At 42.9% G+C, this 25396-nt stretch overlaps 1 protein-coding gene across 1 annotated transcript; it reads left to right on the top strand.

Annotated features, from left to right (window-relative positions):
* Nucleotides 1-1065: 1065 nt before the first annotated feature.
* Nucleotides 1066-23415, top strand: tedc1 (tubulin epsilon and delta complex 1). The gene is made up of 8 exons (XM_035758797.2): nucleotides 1066-1293; nucleotides 6374-6458; nucleotides 6576-6781; nucleotides 10175-10345; nucleotides 10545-10634; nucleotides 13477-13563; nucleotides 21134-21319; nucleotides 22316-23415. Exons 1-8 carry the CDS (start codon nucleotides 1159-1161, stop codon nucleotides 22745-22747), a joined length of 1392 nt encoding a protein of 463 aa, XP_035614690.1. The 5' UTR covers nucleotides 1066-1158; the 3' UTR covers nucleotides 22748-23415.
* The last annotated feature ends 1981 nt before the right edge of the window (nucleotides 23416-25396 follow it).

Below are 25396 nucleotides of genomic sequence, written 5' to 3'. Positions count from 1 at the left end.
GTGTGAATTTGCTGGATATTTTGGCGGGAACTGGAACACGCTGTCATACACGTCAATCCAGAGCATCCTAAGCATGCTCAATGGGGGACATGTCTGGTGAGTATGCAGGCCATGTAAGAACTGTAACATGTTCAGCTTTGTTTCAGAACATTACATTCTCTGGCAATAACTCTGGTGGACATTCCTGCATTCAGCATGTCAATTGCACGTACCCTCAACTTGAGAGATTGTGGCATTGTGTTGTGTGACAAAACTGCACATTTTGTGGCCTTTTGTCCCCAGCACAAGGTGCACCTGTGTAATGATCATGCTATTTAATCAGCTTCTTTATGTGCGGATGGATTATCTTGGCAAATGATAAGTGCTCACTAACAGGGAAGTAAACAAATGTGCACACAACATTTGAGAGAAATATGCCTTTTGTGCATGTAAAATATTTGAGCAGGGTACCAACACTTTACATGTTGCATTTATATTTTGTTTAGTGTAGTTTATCGGCTTTGATTAGGGGTACAATCATACATTCCATTCACTCTGGCTATCTAGTCCAATTTCAGAGCACCCTCTTCTGAGTGTGCCAGAGCACAAGATAACTGATGAATTTACAAACGCTCAAAACCCGTTGAATATGACCGGCGTCTATAAACGCCCCCCAAAAAAAAAAAAAAAAAACGTTATTAAATTGTTGCCAGCAGAACAGTTACAGTCACCAACTGCTCTAGTTAACATGAAAACAGCCTAACCGGCTCTGCTAGTTTGAGTAAAATGGTCAGAGTGATGTGTTCTCTCATTTGTGTCTGGGAATAGCTAGCCAACTTTAGCCAGTTAGTTTGGGTGCTTTAATGCCGTTCTGAGGTCAGTACGCTCGGATCAGCCATTCTCCTCGGCCAGAGTGTCCAGTGTGCGCTCTGAACACTCCAAGAGCGAAATGCTTTGAATTTATAAACTGACAATCTAACAACGCAATGAATATTACGAGTGCACTCTGGCACTCCAGAGTGAATTTACAAACACGTCGTACAGTTCCATTACATTTACTACCCAATCAGACGTGTAGATGTACCCAAATACGGAAGTGAACCTATGACGACTGTACTACCCGGAAGTTTTTAGCGTCACCGGGCAAGTTGAAGAATCGATTTGTCCACAAAGTTTAAAATGCAACGTGAAAAGAGTGTCAAAGCGAAAGAAGTGATTGAATCACTTTGTAAACTTCTATATTCACTAGGTTTGGAGTGTGTACCAAGTGCAGAAACGTTCAGACGGGCTAAGTTTAACAAAGGAGAGGATGTGGTGAGTTGTTGAGCTGTATAGTGACTGGATTCAGTATACATTTGAAGCTCGTCTAAGTACAGATGTTGCTCGTGCTGGACCACTTTTGTCAAATCCAATTGTATTTGTCACATACAACATGTGTAGACCTAACAGTGAAATGCTTACTTACAAGCCCCTAACCAACAATGCAGTTTAAAAAATACGGATAAGTATAAGAAATAAAAGTAACAAGTAGTTAAAGAGCAGCAGTAAAATAACAATAGTGAGACTATATACAGGGGGTACTGGTACGGAGTCAATGTGCGTGGGCACTGGTTAGTCGAGGTATTTGAGGTAATATGTACACTACCGGTCAAAAGGTTTAGAACACCTACTCATTCAAAGATGTTTCTTTATTTTTACTACTCTCTACATTGTATAATAATAGTGAAGACATCAAAACTATGGAATACCACATGGAATCAATCATGTAGTAACCAAAAAGGTGTTCAACAAATCAAAATTCTTCAAGTAGCCACCCTTTGCCTAGAAGACTGCTTAGCACACTCTTGGCATTTTCTCAACCAGCTTCACCTGAAATGTTTTTCCAACAGTCTTGAAGGAGTTCCCACATATGTTGAGCACTTGTTGGCTGCTTTTCCTTCACTCTGCAGTCCGACCGATCCCAAACCATCTCAATTTGGTTGAAATTGGGGGATTGTGGAGGCCAGGTCATCTGATGCAGCACTCCATCACTCTCGTTCTTGGTCAAATTGACCTTACACAGCCTTGATGTATGTTGGGTCATTGTCCTGTTTAAAAACAAATGACAGTCACACTAAGCCCAAACCAGATGGGATGGTGAATCGCTGCAGAATGTGTGCCTTGACTTCTAAATAAATCACAGACAGTGACACCAGCAAGCTTGGGAGGTGTGAGCATGGCCAATAAGGTGCTAGGGAAGGTTAATGCCAGGACTACGTTTTTGGCTAGAAGGTCCAAGCTGCTTGATAAGGACTCGATGAAAGTGCTAGCTACTGCCCTCATTCAATGCCATTTTGACTATGCTTGTACTTACTGGTTTGGGCTCTTATCTAAATTTATGAAGGGGAAGCTCCAGATAGCCCAGAATAAGCTGATCGGGGTAGTATTGAAGGTGAGTCCACGGGAGGAGGACTCTGCTTTCAGGAACTAAACTGGAGCTGCTTTCAGGAACTAAACTGGCTGCCTGTTGAGGCTAGGGTGTCCCAGATTAGACTATGTTTGGTTTACAGGAGTATGTATAGTCCTGTGCCCAGATATCTAAGTGATTACTTTCCTCGTGTTAGGGATGCACACAATCACAGCACCAGATCAGGTGTTGCTGACGTGTGCTTATACAGGTTGGTAATGCTGGGAATGGTACTTTCTTATATACTGGAGCCTCAGAGTGGAATGAGTTGCCTCTGTCTATAAAAAACAATGTCCTCTCTGGACAGCTTTACACATAAAGTAAAAATATGTTTGATGTCTTCTGTGTCTATATGAATAACCCCTATGATATAACTGGAATGACGAGAAAGATGTTCTTCTCTGTTTTTGTTTTATTATTTCACTGCCATACTGTGTTCCATCTTGTGTCAAAAGGACCACAATGGAAATAAGTCCCAGACTTTATTGTGCGTTATCCTCAATGATTTTATTAATGTGCATGTATGGCTTTTTCAAGTTTGATGTGTGCTTGTTTTTTTTAAATGGTCAAATTGATATAGTAAACTTAACACCCCCACACCAAAACACAACCTCCTCTTTACGGTGGGATATACACATGCGAAGATCATCTGTTCACCCACAAGACACGGCGGTTAGAACCAAAAATCTCCAATTTGGACTCCGGAACAAAGGACAAATTTCCACCGGTCTAATGTCTATTGCTTGTGTTTCTTGGCCCAAGCAAGTCTCTTCTTCATATTGGTGTCCTTTAGTAGTGGTTTCTTTGCAGCAATTTGACCATGAAGGCCTGGATTCACAGTCTATTCTGAACAGTTGATGTTGAGATGTGTGTTACTTTAACTTAAAATTGGGCTGCAATTTCTGAGGCTGGTAACTCTAATGATCTTATCCTCTGCAGCAGAGGTAACTCCGTCTCTTCCTTTCCTGTGGCGGTCCTCATGAGAGCCAGTTTCATCATAGCGCTTGATGGTTTTTCCGACTGCACTTGAAGAAACATTAAAAGTTTTTAAAATTTTCCGTTTTGACTGACCTTCATGTCTTAAAGTAATGATGGACTGTAATTTCTCTTTGCTTATTTGAGCTGTTCTTGCCATCATATGGACTTGGTCTTTTACCAAATAGGGCTATCTTCTGTATACCCCCTTACCTTATCACAACGCAACTGATTGGCTCAATCGCATTAAGAAGGAAATAACTGTTAATTGAAATGCATTCCAGGTCACTACCTCATGAAGCTGGTTGAGAGAATGCTAAGAGTGTGCAAAGCTGACATCAAGGCAAAGGGTGGCTAATTGAAGAATCTCAAATATGAAATATTTTTGATTTGTTTAACACTTTTTTTGGTTACTACGTGATTCCATGTGTTTCTTCATAGTTTTGAAGTCTTCACGATTATTCTATAATGTAGAAAATATTAAAAATAAAGAAAAACCCTTGAATAAGTAGGTGTTCTAAAACTTTTGACCGGTGGTGTACATGTAGGTAGAGTTATAAAAGTGACTATGCATAGATAATAACAGAGAGTAGCTGCGGCGTAAAAGGGTAAAAGGGGCAGGCAATGCAAATAGTCTGGGTATCCATTTGATTAGATGTTCAGGAGTCTTATGGCTTGGGGGTAGAATCTGTTTAGAAGCCTCTTGGACCTAGACTTGGTGCTCCAGTACCGCTTGCTGTGTGGTTGCAGAGAGAACAGTCTATGACTAGGGTGGCTGGAGTCTTTGACAATTTTTAGGGCCTTCCTCTGACACCACCTGTTATAGAGGTCCTGGATAGCAAGAAGCTTGGCCCCAGTGATGTACTGGAGCGTACGCACTACCCTCTGTAGTGCCTTACGGCCGGAGGCCGAGCAGTTGCCATACCAGGCAGTGATGAAAACAGTCAGGATGGTGCAGCTGTAGAACCTTTTGAGGATCTGAGGACCCATGCCAAATCTTTTCAGTCTCCTGAGGGGAAATAGGTTTTGTCGTGCCCTCTTCAACGATTGTCTTGGTGTGCTTGGACCATGTTAGTTTGTTGGTGATGTGTCCTCTTCACGACTGTCTTGGTGTGCTTGGACCATGTTAGTTTGTTGTTGTGGACACCAAGGGACTTGAAGCTCTCAACCTGCTCCTCAACGGCCCCGTCGATGAGAATGAAGGCTCGGTCCTCCTTTTCCTGTAGTCCACAATCATCTCCTTTGTCTTGAACACATTGAGGGAGAGGTTGTTGTCCTGGCACCACACAGCCAGGTCTCTGACCTCCTCCGTATAGGCTGTCTTGTCGGTGATCAGGCCTACCTCTGTTGTATCATCGGAAAACTCAATGATGTTGGAGTCGTGTCTGGCTGTGCAGTCATGAGTGAACAGGGAGTATAGGAGGGGACTGAGCATGCACCCCTGAGGGGTCCTTGTGTTGAGGATCAGTGTGTCTAATGTGTTGTTACCTACCCTTACCACCTGGGGGCGGCCTGTCAGGAAGTCCAGGATCCAGATGCAGAGGGAGGTATTTAGTCCAACAGTTTGCCAAATGGAGGGCAAGGGAGAGCTTTGTACGCGTCTCTGTGTGTAGAGTAAAGGTGGTCTTGAGTTTTTTCCCTTTGTTTGCACATTTTACATGCTGATAGAAATGTGGTAAAACATATTTAAGTTTCCCTGTATTACAGTCCCCGACCACTAGGAGCGCCACCTCTGGATGAGCATTTTTCTGTTTGCTTATTTCGGAATACAGCTCATCGAGTGCGGTTTTAGTGCCAGCATCGTTATGTGATGGTATGTAGACACCTACAAAATCCTGCTGATAGAGTATAACCAGTCAGCTGTGTGTTAAGAATGTTGTCATTCAGCCACAGCTCTGTGAAGCATAAGATATCTATTTCACAATAATACAAAATAAACAACTTTTGAGCTCTCCATCATTATAGGGGCTGCATTTAATCTAACTCATTTGCTTGAGGGAGACCAAGTGAATTAATAACGTGTTTTGTGAAAATCCGCTTTGAAATCAGCATGTTGTGATCATAATAAAGTACTAGGGTAGTGAATTCAGCTGTAGCCTAAGCTAGCAAGGGAAGTTTCCCTACAATTAAAGCTGGAAGCTACCGGAATCGTCTTGCATTGTAAGTGTTCTAGCCTGTATGCACATTGTTTTGCGAACAGTAATTAACAATTTCTACATGCCGTGTTGCATTATTCAAGCATGTTAACTTATGGCTACCAACTGCCTAGCCAGTTGTAGCTTAATCTTGGGTGCAATGATCACATTCCCACACTGACTGACTGTGTGGAGGCTCATTGATTTAACATTACGTTAGCCTACATGATACACCAGTAAAGTAATAAAATATATAGCTGTCATCTGTACACAACTTACCGTTCTTTGTGCAGCTTCAAATGTCTAATTTCTTCCCGCACTTTTTGCAAGTTGCAATCAATTTTTTGTTGATACAGCGTCGTCTTTATATCCGAAAATAATAATTTGGGGTATCATCTTCCCAAGGGCTCCACCTGAATTCACCCGCCGACGTTCCTCTGGACTGCCACGCACAACTTTTTCTCAGCTGGCACAATTTGATGAGCTGCACATTATTATTATTATTTTTTTTAATAGCATCAATTTTAATATTTGGGCTTGGTGAGGGTATCAAGTCAGGTCGTGTCATGAGGCTCAAGTCCAAGTCACGAGTCATTGGTGTTAAAGTCGAGTTGCAAGTCATCATATTTGAGTCTGACTCGAGTCCAAGTCATGTGACCCGAGTCCACATCTCTCTTAAGTGGAGCAGGTACTTTGCTCTTCACACTATCAAGGGGCTGCACTCAGTGCGCTGATAGACACATGTCCTTGGACCAGAGCTCTATCATATGACAGGAGGGATATTTGTTTATCTCCTTTAGTCATCAGGTGGTTCCTTACCTTGGAATGTGTATTTCAGGTGGTGGAGTTCTGGAAGCTCCTTCATAGTGTTCTTCTGAAAAAACTGCTACTGGAATGTTCTTGCACAACACTTTCAGATTTGGGTAAGTGTAATTATTTATGGAGGAGTACGTATGCTGTATGAATAGTGTCCATTGTAACTATTATGTCCATTTCATACTCTTTGTCTTCAATTAATCATTGTGATTGTGTCTCTGCAGACAGCCATGTGAGAGAGGCACTCTGGCAGTGTGGTTACGGTGCCAGCTGGATTGTTGTGACGACTGCCGGGCTCCGTCCCAGGAGTGAAGTTGGGAGCCGAGAGCTGCTGGTGGCGTTTGGGTGGGTGTTGTCTTCAGGGAGCCTGCTGGAGGCCCTGCTGAGAGCAAGATCCCTGGAGCTGGATATCCTCTCACTCCCACCCACGGTGACATTCTTTTTCAAGTCTTACAGCAAAATATGTGCAAAATATGTTTTGTGTATGAATAAAATCCACCCGTATTAACAAAAGTAAAATCTTTTTGTTTTTACACTGATTTGAAGTGGCAGTGGCATTTTTGTCTAGCAGGTGGCAGTGTTGCTCTGCTGATGATGAGCTTCTGACTCAATAGAACTAGAAATCCATGTCTGTAAGTGGAAGGAGATGAGAGCACAAAAAACATTTCCCCCTTTCTCATAAATAAATTATAATTAGTCTCTTACGTTCTGGTCTTAAACACTTAAAACCCACCAATCACCCTAATCTGAAAATCATTCAAAATTCCATGAATATTTAAAGAGAAAAAATATGCCTATGATCCCTCCACTTTGGAGATGTTGAGATGGATCTATCTTGTGGAGTGCCCTCCAGACAAACCTTTACTCTCTAGACTCAAGCCTTTGGTCGTGATTGTCAGAGGGTGAGGTAAAGGCACTCCTGCCCTCAAAGCTCATCACTAATCTAAGGACCCTGGGACTAAACACCTCTGCAACTGGATCACATGGTAAGGGGAGGCAACAACACATCTGCCACGCTGATCCTCAACATGGGGGCCCCTCAGAGGTGCGTGCTCAGTCCCCTCCTGTACTCCCTGTTCACCCATGACTGCATGGCCAAGCATGACTCCAACACCATCATTAAGTTTTCTGACGACACAACAGTGGTAGGCCTGATCACCAACAACGATGAGACAGCCTATGAAGAGGTCAGATACCTGGCTGTGTGGTGCCACGATAACAACCTCTCCCTCAACGTGATCAAGACAAAGGAGCTGATCGTGGACGTCAGGAAAAGGCAGGCCAAACAGACCCCCTTTAACATCTACGGAGCTGTAGTGAAGCGGGTCGAGAGTTTCAAGTTCTTTGCTGTCCACATCACCAACAAACAATTATAGTCCAAACACACCAAGACAGTCGTGAAGAGGCCACGACAACACCTATTCCCCCTCAGGAGACTGAAAAGATTTGGCATGGGTCCTCAGATCCTAAAAAAGTTCTACAGCTGAACCACCTGGTATGGCAACTGCTTGGCCTCCGACCGCAAGGCACTACAGAGGGTAGTGCATACGGCCCAGTACATCACTGGGATCAAGCATCCTGCCATTCAGGACCTCTATACCAGGCGGTGTCAGAGGAAGGCTCAAAAAATTGTCAAAGACTAGCCACCCTAGTCATAGACTGTTCTCTCTGCTACTGCACGGCAAGTGGTACCGGAGCACCAAGTCTAGGTCCAAGAGGCTTCTTAACAGCTTCTACCCCCAAGCCGTAAGACTCCTGAGCAGCTGGTGGTTACCCGCACTATTTGCGTTGTCATTTTACCTCTACCTACATGTACATAATTCTCTCAACTAACCGTTGCCCACTCACATTGACTCTGTACCAGTACCCCCTATATATAGCCTCACTACTGTTATTTTATGGTCGCTCATTAACCTGTCTGGGAACACAACCAGTGAAATTGCAGGGCGCCAAATTCAAACAGAAATTTCATAAATCTAATTTCTCAAACATGCTAGTATTAGGCACCATTTTAAAGAGAACATTCTCGTTAATCCAGCCACAGTGTCTGATTTCAAAAAGGCTTTACAGCGAAAGCTCCACAAACGATTGTTAGGTCACCACCAAGTCACAGAAAAACACAGCCATTTTTCCAGCCAAAGAGAGGAGTCACAAAAAGCAGAAATATAGATAAAATGAATCACTAACCTTTGATGATCTTCATCAGATGGCACTCATAGGACTTCATGTTACACAATACAAGTATGTTTTTTTTTCTCGATATAGTGCATATTTATATCCAAAAATCTCATTTTTACATTGGCGTGTTATGTTCAGTAGTTCCAAAACATGCTGTGATTTTGATGTGGAATCCACAGAAGTCAGAAATAGCATTATAAATATTCACTTACCTTTGCTCTTCATCAGAATGCACTCCCAGGAATCCCAGTTCCACAATAAATGTTTGATTTGTTCAATAAAGTTATTAATTTATGTCCATATACAGTGGGGCAAAAAATTATTTAGTCAGCCACCAATTGTGCAAGTTCTCCCACTTAAAAAGATGAGAGGCCTGTAATTTTCATCATAGGTACACTTCAACTATGACAGACAAAATGAGAAAAAAAATCCAGAAAATCACATTGTATGATTTTTAATTTATTTATTTGCAAATTATGGTGGAAAATAAGTATTTGGTCACCTACAAAAGTTTCTCAATACTTTGTTATATACCGTTTGTTGGCAATGAGAGGTCAAACGTTTTCTGTAAGTCTTTCATATTCATCAAATATAGCGAAACACAGCTTAGCCTTTTGTTAATCACCCTGTCGTCTCAGATTTTGAAATTATGCTTTACAGCAAAAGCAAAACAAGCGTTTGTGTAAGTTTAGCGATAGCCTAGCATAGCATTATGTACACTTAGCATCAGGAAGCTTGGTCACAAATCAGAAAACCAATCAAATTAACCATTTACCTTTGGTGATCTTCGGATGTTTTCACTCACGAGACTCCCAGTTAGACATCAAATGTTCCTTTTGTTCCATAAAGATATTTTCTATATCCAAATACCTCCGTTAGTTTGGTGCGTTATGCCCAGGAATCCACCGGAAATAACGGTCACGACAACGCAGACAAAAATTCCAAATTATATCCTTATATCCATAATGTCGACAGAAACATGTCAAGCGTTTTTTATAATCAATCCTCAAGGTGTTTTTCAAATATCTATTCGATAATATATCAACCGGGACAGTTGGCTTTTCAATAGGACCGGGAGGAACAATGGCCGCCTCTCTCTTTTGCACAAAAATCACTCTGAAAGCCCCCACCTGACCACTTACGTAATGTGGTCGTTCACGCTCATTCTTCAAAATAAAGGCCTGAAACTATGTCTAAAGGCTGTAGACACCTTAGGGAAGCCATAGAAAAAGGAATCTGGTTGATATCCCTTTCAATTGTCAATAGGGATGCATAGGAACACAGAGCTTTCAAAATAAGAGTAACTTCCTGATTGGAATTTTCTCAGGCTTTCGCCTGCAATATCAGTTCTGTTATACTCACAGACAATATTTTTACAGTTTTGGAAACTTTAGTGTTTTCTATCCTAAGCTGTCAATTATATGCATATTCTAGCATCTGGTCCTGAGAAATAGGCCGTTTACTTTGGGAACATTCTTTTTCCAAAAATAAAAATAGTGCCCCCTAGCTTCAAGAGGTTAACACTTATTTTTCTTAACTGCGTTGGTGGTTAAGGGCTTGTAAGTAAGCATTTCACTGTAAGGTCTACCTACACCTGTTGTATTCGGCACATGTGACAAATCACATTTGATTTGATTTATCTCAGATCTCACTGAGTAGCCCCAGAGAGGGAGGCTCCCTTGGGGATGTAGATGGCCAAGGAGGCCTGAAGGAAGACTGGCTCCTCAGGAGACTCCAATGGCAGTATGGGAAACTCAGGTTCCAGTGGCGGAGGTTGCTCTCCATTCAAGAGGAAAGAGCTAGACTCCTTCACCAGGCAAGTCATTCAACCTGGACTGTAATAATACTTCTCATTTTTAAAATACTTTTCTAAAAACCCAAAAGACACTTCACAATAATGCAACCAATGGAGTGTGAACATCATTATCGTCATACTGGTTTGTTCCAATGTCTCTCAATCTGTGTGTTCTGGTGAAATGGATAACCACCATAGCCTCTGACTCGTATTTTCTTAGGTCCTTTCCTCCAGCACAATGCCCTCCACGTCCACCTCCCAGCCCTCTTCTGATGACCATCACAGCATGTGCTCAACTGCCCTGAAAAAGGTGACAGGTCCTCCTGCCCCTGTCCCCATCATGTTCAACACAGCTACCATCACCAGACACAGGCAAACCACAGATCACAGATGAGGAAGGAGAGGCACAGTATACATATTTCATCTTTGTAAAGAGTTCTTGTGAACGTTGCTGGTGGGTAAAAGGATATCCTTCCTCCACTGTATCTCTCCACGCTTTATAAATTTGTTGGTTGAGGAACAGAAGCCTTTTCCTTAAAGTGAGAGATCTTTTAAGCAGTAGGGTTTAAGGGGTACATCCTCACCATGTAACAGGTGTTTCTTAGGGCACAGTTTGTTGCTGTGGGAGTCAGTACTAGGAAGGGCACGAGGAGAGAAAGGGAGAGACAAGGAGAAAGATTTATTTTTGAGTGCTTGTTTTCTGAAAAGGGAGGGAAAGAAAAATCTAGACACGACCAAAAGAGCCTGTGCCTCCCAGAGTGTGTTTTGACACTATAAGTAGTGAAGGCCCTGGTGCAGCCCTCCTGGGAGAGATGTGAGTGGTGTGCAAAGCCAGAGAGGGGGAGAGAGAGAGAGATCTCTACTACTTTGTTTCTTTAATAGCTGGAAAGCTCCACAGGGAGGATCATCCTGTACCTTTACTTAGCCTTTGACCGAAACAGTGCTTTGTACCAATGCCAGCCAGGGAGGCAGTGAAGGAGCTCTGGTGTCCTCTGTAGCTCAGTTGGTAGTAGTGTTGTCACAATACCAGATTTTTGATTTCGATACCAGGTACAGTATCACGATATTCGATACCAACACAAAAAAAAGGTGGATTAGCCAAAGTCACAGAATGGCAATTGATCCAGACAGACTCATCTACTGCTCTCTTTTTATTTAAGAACAAATTCTTAATTACAATGATGGCCTCGGAACAATGGATTAACTGCCTTGTTCAGGGGCAAAATGACAGATTTTTACCTTGTCAGCTCGGGGATTAGATCAAGCAACCTTTCGGGTACTGGCCCAACGCTCTAACCACTAGGCTACCTGCCGCTCTTCAGTCGTTGGGCATCTTTTGCATTCAATTATCATTGCATATTTATTTGAGACAGCCATGTATGCATTAATTGAATCAATTATACAATCATACATACAATTTGACTAAATACAAAACAACATAATGGTAATCATTTATTTGAATGATAAATCTCTATATTGATAAACTGGGTAAATCTTCCGAGTGGCGCAGAGGTCTAAGGCACTGCTTTGCAGTGCTTGAGGCATCACTACAGCCCTGCGTTCGATCCCAGGCTGTGTCACAGCCGGCTGTGACCAAGAGACCCATGAGGCGGCGCACAATTGGCCCAGTGTCTTCCGGGTTAGGGGAGAGTTTGACCCAGTGTCTTCTGGGTTAGGGGAGAGTTTGGCCCAGTGTCTTCTGGGTTAGGGGAGAGTTTGGCCGGCCAGGATTTCCTTGTCCCGTCGCGCTCTAGCAACTCCTTGCGGCGGGCCCTTCGCCTGCAATCTGACTTCGTTCGCCAGTTGTACGATGTTTCCTCCAACACATTGGTGCAGCTGGCTTCCGGGTTAAGCAAGCAGTGTGTCAAGTAGTAGTGCGGCTTGGCAGGGTCGTGTTTCGGAGGACGCGTGGCTCTCAACCTTTGCCTCTCCCGAGTCCGTATGGGAGTTGCATCGATGAGACAAGACTGTAACTACTAATTGGATACCACAAAAAAGGGGTACAAGTTTATTTAAAAAAAACAGATAAATGGGTAAATCAAGATGTAGCTTAGGTCTATTCACCATACAGGCTAATGCATAGTATTCAATAGTATTCAATATTTTATTGTACTGATCAACAACATTTGCATAGAAGAAGCAATCTCTTATTTTATGAAAGTGTGTAGTCTCTTTAAGAAATGATTGAGGCCATTTGCAAGGCAGAAAGTGGCTATTGACTCTGACTTTAGCTATGGAACCTAGTGGAAACCAGACAGAAGGCGAGGGAGATGAAGTGAGGGAGACCAAGTGAATTAAAAACATTTTTGGTGACAATCAGCTTTGAAATCAGCATATATTATGTAATCAGCATATGATCATAACAAAGTACTAGGGCAGTGAATTCAGCTGTAGCCTAAGCTAGCAACGAAAGTTTCCCTACAATTAAAGCTGGAAGCTGCCGGTATCGTCTTGCATTGTAAGTGTTCAAGTATTCAATCATGTTAACTTCTGTGCATCATGAGTGGGGCGCTAATGCAGCCCGGACAGCTCTAGCAATGGGTGAGGTAGTGGAGCAGGAACGTTGCTCTTCACACTATAAAGGGGCTGCACTGACAGACAGACTTCATCCTCTCAATCACGTGAAACACATTTGACAAAAGTACCAAATGTAACAAAAATTCTAGTATCGAACCATTTTTTTGTAGTGAAAAAGTACAGAGGTTTTCGGTATACCGTGTAACGCTGGTTGGTAGAGAATAGCACATGCAACACCAGGGTAGTGGGTTTGATTCCCGGGACCACCTGTACTTAAAATGTATACACTCATGACTATTAGTTGCTATGGATAAAAGCATCTCCTAAATGTCATATTATTAGCGACACAAGAAAAATACACAATGGAGAGGAAGTAACTACCTGGGGAGATGGAGTAACACTCAGAGGGAAACATGCCTGGCAGAAACTAAAGTAGGCCATAGACCTCAGCTCACTAGCAGATGAAATCAAATAAACATGCATATGTTTTGAGGAAGACAAGACAGGCAGGTTAAACCAATGAAGATTTTTGAGAGCATTAATTATGAGCTAAATGTCTCCTGTCTGTGTGTGTTTGACAGTGGTTGAGGCAGGCTGGGTTAAAAGAATGTCCCTTGTCTGTCTGTGTGTTGCAGGAGGTGGAGCGTCTACAGACTCTCAGTCAGTTGTTGGAGGCCTACCTGGAGTGGAAGAGACAGGAGCCACTCTTCTGGTGCTGGATGGTAAGGCTAGTGCTTCCTCTGTCTTCTCAGTGCCTCAGCACTGCTTTTAACCAGAAATGTAAAATATGTTCTGTCTACTCTACAGTGTAATTGACTAGGTTTTGCATGGCATTTAAACAAAACCAACATGGAGACAGTAAGAGACAGTGAAACACAATTATTAAGGAACTAATAGCCTCCTTCTAACCTGCTCTTTCCCACTAGTACTACCTGTATCTTTTGGTATTTTATTGGGATCCCATTAGCTGTTGCAAAAGCAGCAGCTACTCTTCCTGGGGTCCACACAACACATGAAACATAATACAGAATGACATAGACAAGAACAGCTCAAGGACAGAAGTACATACATTTACAGAACTACATATCCTCTTTCTCACTCTCATGAACAACCTCTGCAGTGTCTGACAGAATGATTCACTACCGTTCTGAGTTCTCATCTCTGTCTGAGTGTGATTCAGATTGACATGAAGTTATTAAGAGAGCCTCCATGGAGAGGAGATGTTTTTGGCATCCTGCTCTGATTCCCTCTCTGCATGCAGATCACAGAGAAGTGAATTTGAGGATTGTAGAAGTTCAAAATGAAGTGCAGTTTCATTAGAAATAAACCTATCAGAAGTCCTTTGAGTGTTTTCCCTAAAGTACAACAGAAACCGCTTCCTTTCATGGTGTTTCTATCAGTATGTTTGAAACCCACAGTTGGACTCCCAGGGTTTTGATTATTGAAGTCCAGTCGAATACATTAATGTGAATTATTTAAACTAGTACTTTAATCTACCTCAAAGCCATTTAATTTCAAATAAAAAAATTAAGCTTTGTTGCCTTTTGTGAGAAATGTAATATGTCCCAATTATTAACTCGCTAGTCTTGCTGTTCACTGCCTTATCACTTAAAAATTGGGTAACATTTTTTGGGGACATATCTGGGAATAACTTTTAAGATTTGATGTAGATCAAATGTGAATTAATGATCCGTTTCAGAATTTCTCACGACCTATAGGAGGAATTATAAACTGGTTACCAACATAAATTGAACAATAAACTATTATTTTTGCAGCATAGCAGTGGTATATTTTATCTGACATACAAATGGCTGGAATGCTGTTTCAGCCTATCAGCATACAGGACCCGTAGTACCTGGTTTATAATATAAAAAAATATAAACGCAACAATTTCAAATATTTTGCTGAATTACTGTTCATATAAGGAAATCAGTCAATTGAAATAAAATCATTAGGCCCTAATCTATGGATTTCACATGACTGGGAATTACGACTGACCCCTTTTAGTTCACTGGTCTGAAGGCTGTTGGTCGACTGAGATTCTTTACTTGAGCAGTAGCAAAAAAATAAAATAATCATGGTATACCTGACACCAGTCTGATTGGCGCCTGTCTGAGTGGACTGATCCATTGTGGAAGCCGTGGGGGTGGCACAGTCCGTCAGTATAAGACGTGCTACTGAAATTGTATGTGGTCGTTGTCCACGGTTCTGGTCGTTGTCCACGGTTCTGAAACACATCAGTACGCTGTTTTATTGGCGACTTTTCCTAGACCATGTTGCTGTGTGCATCATAGCAAACCAGCATATTGGTGTTGAGAACAATGTGGCGGAGGAAGCAGCAGAGTTAGGAGATGAGAAAACAGCCCTTGCCTTATTGTCTAAGAGGAGAGAGGAAACCCCAACTTAATTAGGTCTATAATCAACAGCCTAACTGCTAAATGTGCCTGGCTTTATAAATCATCCATATGCATGTACAGAAATAAGACAGAAGTTGCTTCTGTTGCCTGTTTGAGTGTGTGTTTAATAGCCTACTGATTCTGTGAGCACCAAGCCTCACGCAACAATATCACACATGGTCTGTTTTTAATCTTTGCTTTGCTGTAATAAAGACTTTACCCGTTTTCTTTCGTGAGACCAGCCTCTCTGGAATTATTTCATTTATTTAGTGTTTACTCTGTTCCAAATTGTAGAAAAAAAGTATATTTATTATAATAACCTTCCCTTTCATTTTGTTGTTATTATTATGATCCTCATTATAATAATAAGTAATGTCATTATCATTAGTAGTCTTCGTATAGGTTCTTTGTATAACCACCATCGAGCTGTAGACCTAAGAGCGAATCCTGTTTAGTCTTAATACCGTAACTGATTTAGACCTATAATTCAATATATAGGCTACTGTATCTATCAATCAATCATGTATTCGTTCATGCCATCACACGGCATACAAGACATTAATGATGTGAAATGCAATCAAGCATTTTAGTTTTAAAATTAAATAACAAAGGGAGCTGTGATAAAGACTTTATATATTCATTTTTTGGGGGTGTTAGAACAGACTCTCTGTTACACTTATTTATTTAGTGTTTACACTGTCCCAAATGGTCAGTAAAAATAATACTGTAGTCTAACAGAAACAGTTTGGTACGCATTATACTCACGCAGTGCTTGTTCCTATACCCTCCTTTATCTGGATCTCCTGTAGTTTCTACAACTAAGTCACTTGTCTTTCACACATCTGACTTCTCCTTTCCCTCCTGAGCAACCAGTAAACATTCACCCATTTCCAATGTATTTTTCACGTCCTCCACATCCATTTTGCTGTCGACATTACTATGTTCGAAGTTAGTTATAACCAATTTATTGATGTGATTATAATAGGCTATAGCTCAGGCCCTATTGGTCACATGTGATGCTCACGTTTTATGTGAAGAGAGCAAGGGTTCAGGGAATAGGGAATGTTTTTCCTAAACAAATTAGGGATTTTGGTAACAACTTTTCAGTCAGAAATGGCTTGAATTATGTTGCAGCTCAAGCAACAGGGACAGCGCTACACACACACTGATGTTCTGTGGTGGAAGTTGCAGCAGGGAGGACAGAGAGGCAATGGGAACCCGGCACACAGTCACCCACTGTGTTTTTATTTTTAACACAACGCAGAAAGTCTAAGCCAGGCAGCACAATCAAATCGATTTGTGGTCTGACTCCCTCTAGTCATTTGTCTCTTTTAATGATTTAATCAAACAGTGTGGTTTAAAGCATCAGACAAGCTCAGTGCATATAGTTGATTTGATTCAAACATAGGATGTGTCTATATACAGAATCAAACCAATTTTAACATTTCAACCAATCGATTGATCGAAAGAACAGATGAATCCTGGTCGACTAAGATATTTTTTGGTCAGGGACAGCCCAACTGGAAATACAGATATGCTTCTGTTTGTCACAGATACTTAATTTTTTTAAAGGTAGGGCGTGGATCAGAAAACCAGTCAGTATCTGGTGTGACCACCATTTGCCTCATGCAGGGCGACACATCTCATTTGCGTAGTTGATCAGGCTATTGATTGTGGCCTGTGGAACGTTGTCCCACTCCTCTTCAATGATTGTACGAAGTTGCTGGATGTTAGCGGGAACTGGAACACGCTGTCGTACACGTCAATCCAGAGCATCGCAAACAGGCTCATGGGCGACAATTCAGGTGAGTGTGCAGGCCGTGGAAGAACTGTGACATTATCAGCTTCCAGAAAATGTCTACAGATCCTTGTGACAGGGCCGTGCATTAGTGTTTGTTGTCCATAGCTTATGCCTGCCCATACCATAACCCCACTGCCACCGTGGGGCACTCTGTTCACAATGTTGACATCAGTAAACCGCTCGCCCACACAATGCCATCTGCCCGGTAATGTTGAAACCGGGATGCATCTGTGAAAAGCACACTTATCCCTCGTGCCAGTGGCCATTGAATGTGACCATTTGTCCACTGAAGTTGGTTACGACGCCGAACTGCAGTCAGGTCAAGACCCTGGTAAGGACGAACATGCAGATTAGCTTCCCTGAGATTGTTTCTGACAGTTGGTGCAGAAATTCTTTGGTTGTGAAAATCCAGTTTCATCAGCTGCCCGGGTGGCTGGTCTCAGATGATCCCGCAGATGAAGAAGTCCTTGGCTGGCGTGGTTACACGTGGTCTGCGGTTCCCTAGCACAAGGTGCACCTGTGTAAGTCAGTCAGGAAAGCTAAGGCCAGCTTATTCAGGCAGAAGTTTGCATCCTGTAGCTCCAACTCCAAAAAGTTCTGGGACACTGTGAAGTCCATGGAGAACAAGAGCACCTCCTCCCAGCTGCCCACTGCACTGAGGCTAGGGAACACGGTCACCACCGACAAATCCATGATTATCGAAAACTTCAACAAGCATTTCTCAACGGCTGGCCATGCCTTCCGCTTGGCTACTCCTACCTCGGCCAACAGCTCCGGCCCCCCGCAGCTCCTCGCCCAAGCCTCTCCAGGTTCTCCTTTACCCAAATCCAGATAGCAGATGTTCTGAAAGAGCTGCAAAACCTGGACCCGTATAAATCAGCTGGGCTTGACAATCTGGACCCTCTATTTCTGAAACTATCCGCCGCCATTGTCGCAACCCCTATTACCAGCCTGTTCAACCTCTCTTTCATATCGTCTGAGATCCCCAAGGATTGAAAGCTGCCGCAGTCATCCCCCTCTTCAAAGGGGAGACACCCTGGACCCAAACTGTTACAGACCTATATCCATCCTGCCCTGCCTATCTAAGGTCTTCGAAAGCCAAGTCAACAAACAGGTCACTGACCATCTCGAATCCCACCGTACCTTCTCCGCTATGCAATCTGGTTTCCGAGCCGGTCACGGGTGCACCTCAGCCACACTCAAGGTACTAAACGACATCATAACCGCCATCGATAAAAGACAGTACTGTGCAGCCGTCTTCATCGACCTTGCCAAGGCTTTCGACTCTGTCAATCACCATATTCTTATCGGCAGACTCAGTAGCCTCGGTTTTTCGGATGACTGCCTTGCCTGGTTCACCAATTACTTTGCAGACAGAGTTCAGTGTGTCAAATCGGAGGGCATGTTGTCCGGTCCTCTGGCAGTCTCTATGGGGGTGCCACAGGGTTCAATTCTCGGGCCGACTATTTTCTCTGTATATATCAATGATGTTGCTCTTGCTGCGGGCGATTCCCTGATCCACCTCTACGCAGACGACACCATTGTATACACTTTCGGCCCGTCATTGGACACTGTGCTATCTAACCTCCAATCGAGCTTCAATGCCATACAACACTCCTTCCGTGGCCTCCAACTGCTCTTAAACGCTAGTAAAACCAAATGCATGCTTTTCAACCGATCGCTGCCTGCACCCTCATGCCCGACTAGCATCACCACACTGGATGGTTCCGACCTTGAATATGTGGACACCTATAAGTACCTAGGTGTCTGGCTAGACTGCAAACTCTCCTTCCAGACCCATATCAAACATCTCCAATCGAAAATCAAATCAAGAATTGGCTTTCTATTCCGCAACAAAGCCTCCTTCACTCACGCTGCCAAGCTTACCCTAGTAAAACTGACTATCCTACCGATCCTCGACTTCGGCGACGTCATCTACAAAATTGCTTCCAACACTCTTCTCAGCAAACTGGATGCAGTTTATCACAGTGCCATCCGTTTTGTCACTAAAGCACCTTATACTACCCACCACTGCGACTTGTATGCTCTAGTCGGCTGGCCCTCGCTACATATTCGTCGCCAGACCCACTGGCTCCAGGTCATCTACAAGGCCATGCTAGGTAAAGCTCCGCCTTATCTCAGCTCACTGGTCACGATGGCAACACCCATCCGTAACACGCGCTCCAGCAGGTGTATCTCATTGATCATCCTTAAAGCCAACACCTCATTCGGCCGCCTTTCGTTCCAGTACTCTGCTGCCTGTGACTGGAACGAATTGCAAAAATCGCTGAAGTTGCAGACTTTTATCTCCCTCACCAACCTCAAACATCAGCTAGCTGAGCAGCTAACCGATCGCTGCAGCTGTACATAATCTATTGGTAAATAGCACACCCATTTTCACCTACCTCATCCCCACAGTTTTTATTTACTTTTCTGCTCTTTTGCACACCAATATCTCTACCTGTACATGATCATCTGATCATTTATCACTCCAGTGTTAATCTGCAATATTGTAATTATTCGCCTACCTCCTCATGCCTTTTGCACACATTGTATATAGACTCCCCTTTTTTCTCTGTGTTATTGACTTGTTAATTGTTTACTCCATGTGTAACTCTGTGTTGTCTGTTCACACTGCTATGCTTTATCTTGGCCAGGTCGCAGTTGCAAATGAGAACCTGTTCTCAACTAGCCTACCTGGTTAAATAAATAAAGGTGAAATAAAAAAATAAATAAATAAAAAGTAATTATCCTGCTGTTCAATCAGCTTCTTGATATGCCACACCTGTCAAGTGGATGGATTATCTTGGCAAAGTCGAAATGCTCACTAACAGGGATGTAAACAAATTTGTGCACAATTTTTGCGAAATAAGCATTTTGTGTATATGGACAATATTTTATTTCAGCTCATGAAACGTGGGACCAACACTTCACATGTTGCATTTTATATTTTGTTCAGCGTATGTGTTGAATGTATGGAGGCTCCAGGACCTGGTCTATGATCTATCGGTGTCTGTTGGAGGGTTAGTGTAGAGAGTCTGCCATATGCCTGTATGGAGTTTATCCACAGTCATGGCCTGCGTCCCAAATGAAACCCTATATAACATACTACTTTTGACCAGGGCCACATAGGGTACAATTTGCGACAATGCCTATAGTATGTATGTGCCTGGACTCTATCTGACCTCTCCTAGGAGGGAGGCTGCTGTTGGGCAGTTGATTAGAACTAGACCCACATGGATCAATATTGGAGGAGAGCTGCAATTACACAGGAAGTCCGATCTTGAGAAAAGCTCCTTTTAATTATTATTTTTTTAACCCTTATTTATCTTGGCAAGTCTGTTAAGAACAAATTCTTATTTACAATGACGTCCTACACCGGCCAAACCCTAACCCGGACAACGCTGGGCCAATTGTGTGCCACCCTATGGGTTTCCCAATCACGGCCGGTTGTGATAACGCCTGGAATCAAACCAGGGTCTGTAGTGACGCCTCTAGCACTGAGATGCAGTGCCTTAGACCGCTGCTCCACTCAGGAGCAGAGAGTGAAAGGAGAGATAGAAGGGAGGAGCTCAGAGAAAATCAAAGAATTTTGTTATTATTACATGCCATTTCCTGGTTGCTAAAATTCAAATAGTTTGCCTAATTTCAGTTTATGTAACAAAACAAGCAAGTGTAGTGTAGAGAATCATTGTACCATCTAAACCGCTGTGAAATATATTTTCCCTAACAAAAAATATTGTATTTTCAGCTGTTTGAAGCTGGTGTACAATACCGAAAGTAAAAGACGCAAAAACTAAACTTAAGAACGGGAATCATAGAAATAATGCACATAGAACAGATCTACCGCTTTTCAGACTTGCTTTCAATGAGAATGACAGATCTATTACTCATATTTCTATGTGAATTTGGCTGAGTTACCCCAAAAGTTACATATTGCATCTTTAATTTAATAACAGAACTTTTGAGGTTTGATATTAATTTCCCAGGATCATGCATTATGAACAGTGGTTCTTTATTTCTCACTTTCTCAACCCTCTCTTTCCTTCTCTCCTCGCTCCTTCCTCCCTCTCTCCCCCCTCCCTCTCTCTGTAGGATAGTGTTGTGGACAGCCAGCTCTCAGACCTGAGAGAGGAGGACACTGTAGAGAACATGTCACCTGTACACCAAGTTGTCAATAGGTGCTTTCCCTACAGTTACAAGGACAAGGAGGGTCTGGAACAACTGGACAACATGCTGCTGAAGCTGCACACAGGGCTGAAGGACACATACACAAGACAGGTAATGCACACCCTCACACAGCAGGTGAATACCAACTGGCAAGGAATCAACGTTTGGCTCTTTATAAATTGTATGAAATTCCGTCCTCTCGTCCTCTACTGTCTTCAATGATTGGAAAAGACTGGACAGGTGGAAGCTCATCATTAGATTGGCTTTCACCTCGTCAGTTCTTTCAGGTCATTGGACTAAAGGAGGAGAGGAAATGTTTTAGGACATTTTGAGAAAGAGAATTTGTCAGAGCGAAAAGAGGAAACTTCAATGTTCTGGAGGACTTGAATTATGCAGTTCAAGTGGGAGTGGGTCTGATGGCAATATGTGCTCCTGTTCCTCTCTCTCCTTTTCGCTCTTTCTCGCTCTTTCTCTCTTTGGGAAATCATTTTCTGGATTCATTTTCTCAATTGAAGTGGCTTGTGAATTGAGCTCTTTCATTTGGAATATGAATGCCTAAATCTGTGCTTTTGTGTACAGCATTACATTTCATTATGCTATATAGCCTATTTGCTTATTGCTTCTCTCCAGACTCTAGGCTTGCATAGCTTCCAATTTTATTCATATCATTGCACTGATACAGCTGGGAATTATTACCAACCTCACAATCAGCACATCTAGGTCACCTAATAATATAGGCTACATTAATTATCCTCTCTCGTTCCCTCCCTCTCAATCTCTTTCTCTTTTTCTCTCTCGTTCTCGCTCTCTCTCTCTACACTAATGTGGGAAGTGTCTGGTGGAATATCAAAATGTCTGCCAAATTCTCACCCATTATCGCGCATGAATGCACTAATGCCGTATGCACAAGCACACACACACTCCTCCCCCATGAGAGTCATCAGTGTAAATGAAATGCTGCTGGGGCCTAGCAGTCATTTTGTTTTAGAGATAAAAACATTTTAGTAGGAAGTAATTGTCTCAGATGATATACTGAAAGAGGCAGATCCTGCAATTCATTGCACTGAACTGTTTGTCAATGCCTCCTTTCTTCTTCTGTCCCAACAGAACAGAAAAGCGCAGAGTGTTCTTCAAGACGCTGAGGAGTTGGAGGAGATTGAGAGGCGAGTGGCTCTCAGGCTGCATGGCTTGGCTGAGTCCTGTACTTCAACTCCTACATCTGGTTGCTGTAGTTACAGGCCAAGTCTCCAGGGGCCACAGCTACTTCCAAACCATCACCAGCCTTGTAGGCCAGGGTCTGTGCTCCCACAAGCCTGTGATGGGGCAGTGCTGCCAGGCAAGGTGTCTGGGACAGGGACGGTGATGGTCCAAGTCCAGGCCTCCTCACTGATCGTCAAGCTGCAGCAGAGAGAGGACTTTCTGCTGGGGGAACTGGGCCAGATGAGGCAGGCAAAGCGGGGACAGATCCAGGAGAAGACAGCCAGCTGGCTGGAGGGGGTTGGAGTTGTCCTCATCCCCCCTCTCCCTCTCAAGAGATAAACACTAACAGGATGCTACTTCAGGGTGTCTGTGCGTGCAAGCGAGTGAACAGGATGCTGTTCAGCTCGGTGGCTGACAGACTGTCTGTCCCCAGACTACTTTCATAGAAATAGAATGACTAGAAGGTGCAAAGCTGCTCGACAATTTGTGGCTATATGTTATATTAATTATATTTATATGTCTACTGCTAATATATTATGATGCGATGGACTGCATGTGATATATTTCAAATTACATCTGAAATGAACATGAATCAGTTGAAATCAAGATATTTGTGTGTGTGTGTGTGTGTTTGTGTGTGTGTGTTGATGTAATCCACTGTGGGAGACGACATAAACACCTGTGTGGGCTGGCTGTTAAGTTGCTGGGTTGGTTTATTTTTCTTGTATCTTGTCTTTTCTCGGTGCTAAGCTTTCAGGAGAGAAAACAGTCTTAAAGTTCTGAAGTAGGTCAGGGTTTAGGATGTTCTCTCACTGAAGTTGGTTTATAAGTAGACCGCCTGGCGAATGCTCTCTCCGTCTCAGCCTCACACTGATTAGCTGATGTTACCCGTCCTGGCCTCACCCCTCAGAGGATTCATCCTAGTGCCTTCACCTCCTCAAATTTGTGTGTGTGTGTGTGTGTGTGTGTGTGTGTGTGTGTGTGTGTGTGTGTGTGTGTGTGTGTGTGTGTGTGTAACAAGCATTTCATGCAGATTAATTACCTAATGCATGGAGGGAAAAAAAGTCACGATCTGACTGATGGAAACAGGATATGCCGGTTCAATTTTATAAATGCCAACAGACAATTTGTTTGTTCGACATGGTGGGATCTTTTTGTGTCAGTAAAATGTATTTTGGGAGAAATTACGTTGAAAATGCCTTTGAGCAAATATTGATATCCACTTTGATATCCACAAAAATATAAACGCAACACGTTGGTCCCATGTTTCATGAGCTGAGATAAATTAATGTTTCATATGCACAAAAAGTTTTGCATTTCTCCTTTGCCAAGATGATATGCCACACATGTATGGTGGATGGATTAAGAAGCTGATTAAAAAGCATGATCAGTACACAGGTGCACCTTGTGCTGGGGACAATAAAAGGCCACTCTAAAATGTACAGTTTTGTCATCCGATACAATGCCACAGATGTCTCAAGTTTTGAGGGAGTGTGCAGTTGGCATGCTGACTGCAGGAATGTCCACCCGAGTGATTGCCAGATAATTTAATGTTCATTTCTCTACCATAAGCCGCCTCAAACGTTTTAGAGAATTTGGCACTACGTCCGACCGGGATCACAACCGCAGACACGTGTAACCACGCCAGCCCAGGACCTCCATATTCTGCTTCTTCACCTGTGGGATCGTCTGAGACCAGCCACCCGGACAGCTGATGAAACAGGGTTTGTACAACTGAAGAATTTCTGCACAAACTGTCAGAAACCATCTCAGGGAAGCTCATCTGCGTGCTCCTCATCTTGGTCTTACTGCTGTTTGGCATCCTAACTGACTTCAGAGGGTAAATGCTCACCTTCACTGGCACGCTGGAGAGGTGTGCTCTTCACGGATCAATCCCGGTTTCAGCTGTACCGGGCAGATGGCAGACCGCGTGTATGGCGTCATGTGGGTGTGCGGTTTGCTGATGTCAACGTTGTGATTAGAATGCCCAATAGCGGCAGTGGGGTTATGGTATGGGCAGGCGTAAGCTACGGACAAGGAACGCAATTGCATTTTATTGATGGCAATTTAAACGCACCGAGATACCGTGACGAGATTCAGAGGCCATTCATCCGCTGCCTTCACGTCATCTTTCAGTATGATAATGCACTGCTTCATGTCGCATTACTCACCAGACGTCACCCATTGAGCATGTTTGGGATGCTCTGGATCGACATGTACAGTTCCCACCAATATCCATAAACTTTGCACAGCCATTGAAGAGTGGGACAGGGTTCCACAGGCAACAATCAATAGCCTGTTCAACTCTATCCGAAGGAGATGTGTGACGCTGCATGATGTAAATGGTGGCCACACCAGATAATGACTGGTTTTATGATCCACGTCTTTTATTTAAAAAGTATTTGTGACCAACAGAGGCATATTTGTATTCCCAGTCATGTGAAATCCATAGATAAGGGCCTAATGAATTTATATCAATTGACAGATTTTGAACTGTAACTCTGTAGAATTGATGAAATTGTTGCATGCTGCATCTTATGTTTTCATTCGGTGTAATAACCATCATATAGAAGTAAACTTGGAGTCACGCGATGATATGTTCTTAGGTCCTCCCATTACGACTCGGTAAAACATGCAGTTTATTAGACCACAGATAATATAAGTTATGGTGAATTTCACAGGGTGGTGAAAGTGCACATTCTCCTTACCAATAAATATCTTATTTTGGTGACATGATGATTGATGCTTGGATGTCGTTTGACAAACAAAAAGAATATTGCTCTTATTCATAATGATCTCACAATGCATGTAGTCTACCCGCACTGTATCTTCAAGCTGTTGGCTGTGCCAAGACTAGAGTGGGCAAGTTTGCAATATAACGCAACAGTTTTTTGGACAAAACCATCAGTAGGGTGGAAAATGCGATGGAAACCCATTCTATGTTTCATTTGGTACAGAATGTAATGTCAAAAGTCATTTTTATGTGCA

Source organism: Oncorhynchus keta, chromosome 35, assembly GCF_023373465.1.
Source record: "Oncorhynchus keta strain PuntledgeMale-10-30-2019 chromosome 35, Oket_V2, whole genome shotgun sequence".
Lineage (NCBI taxonomy): Eukaryota > Metazoa > Chordata > Actinopteri > Salmoniformes > Salmonidae > Oncorhynchus > Oncorhynchus keta.
This window is presented reverse-complemented; position numbering and strand designations above follow the sequence as displayed.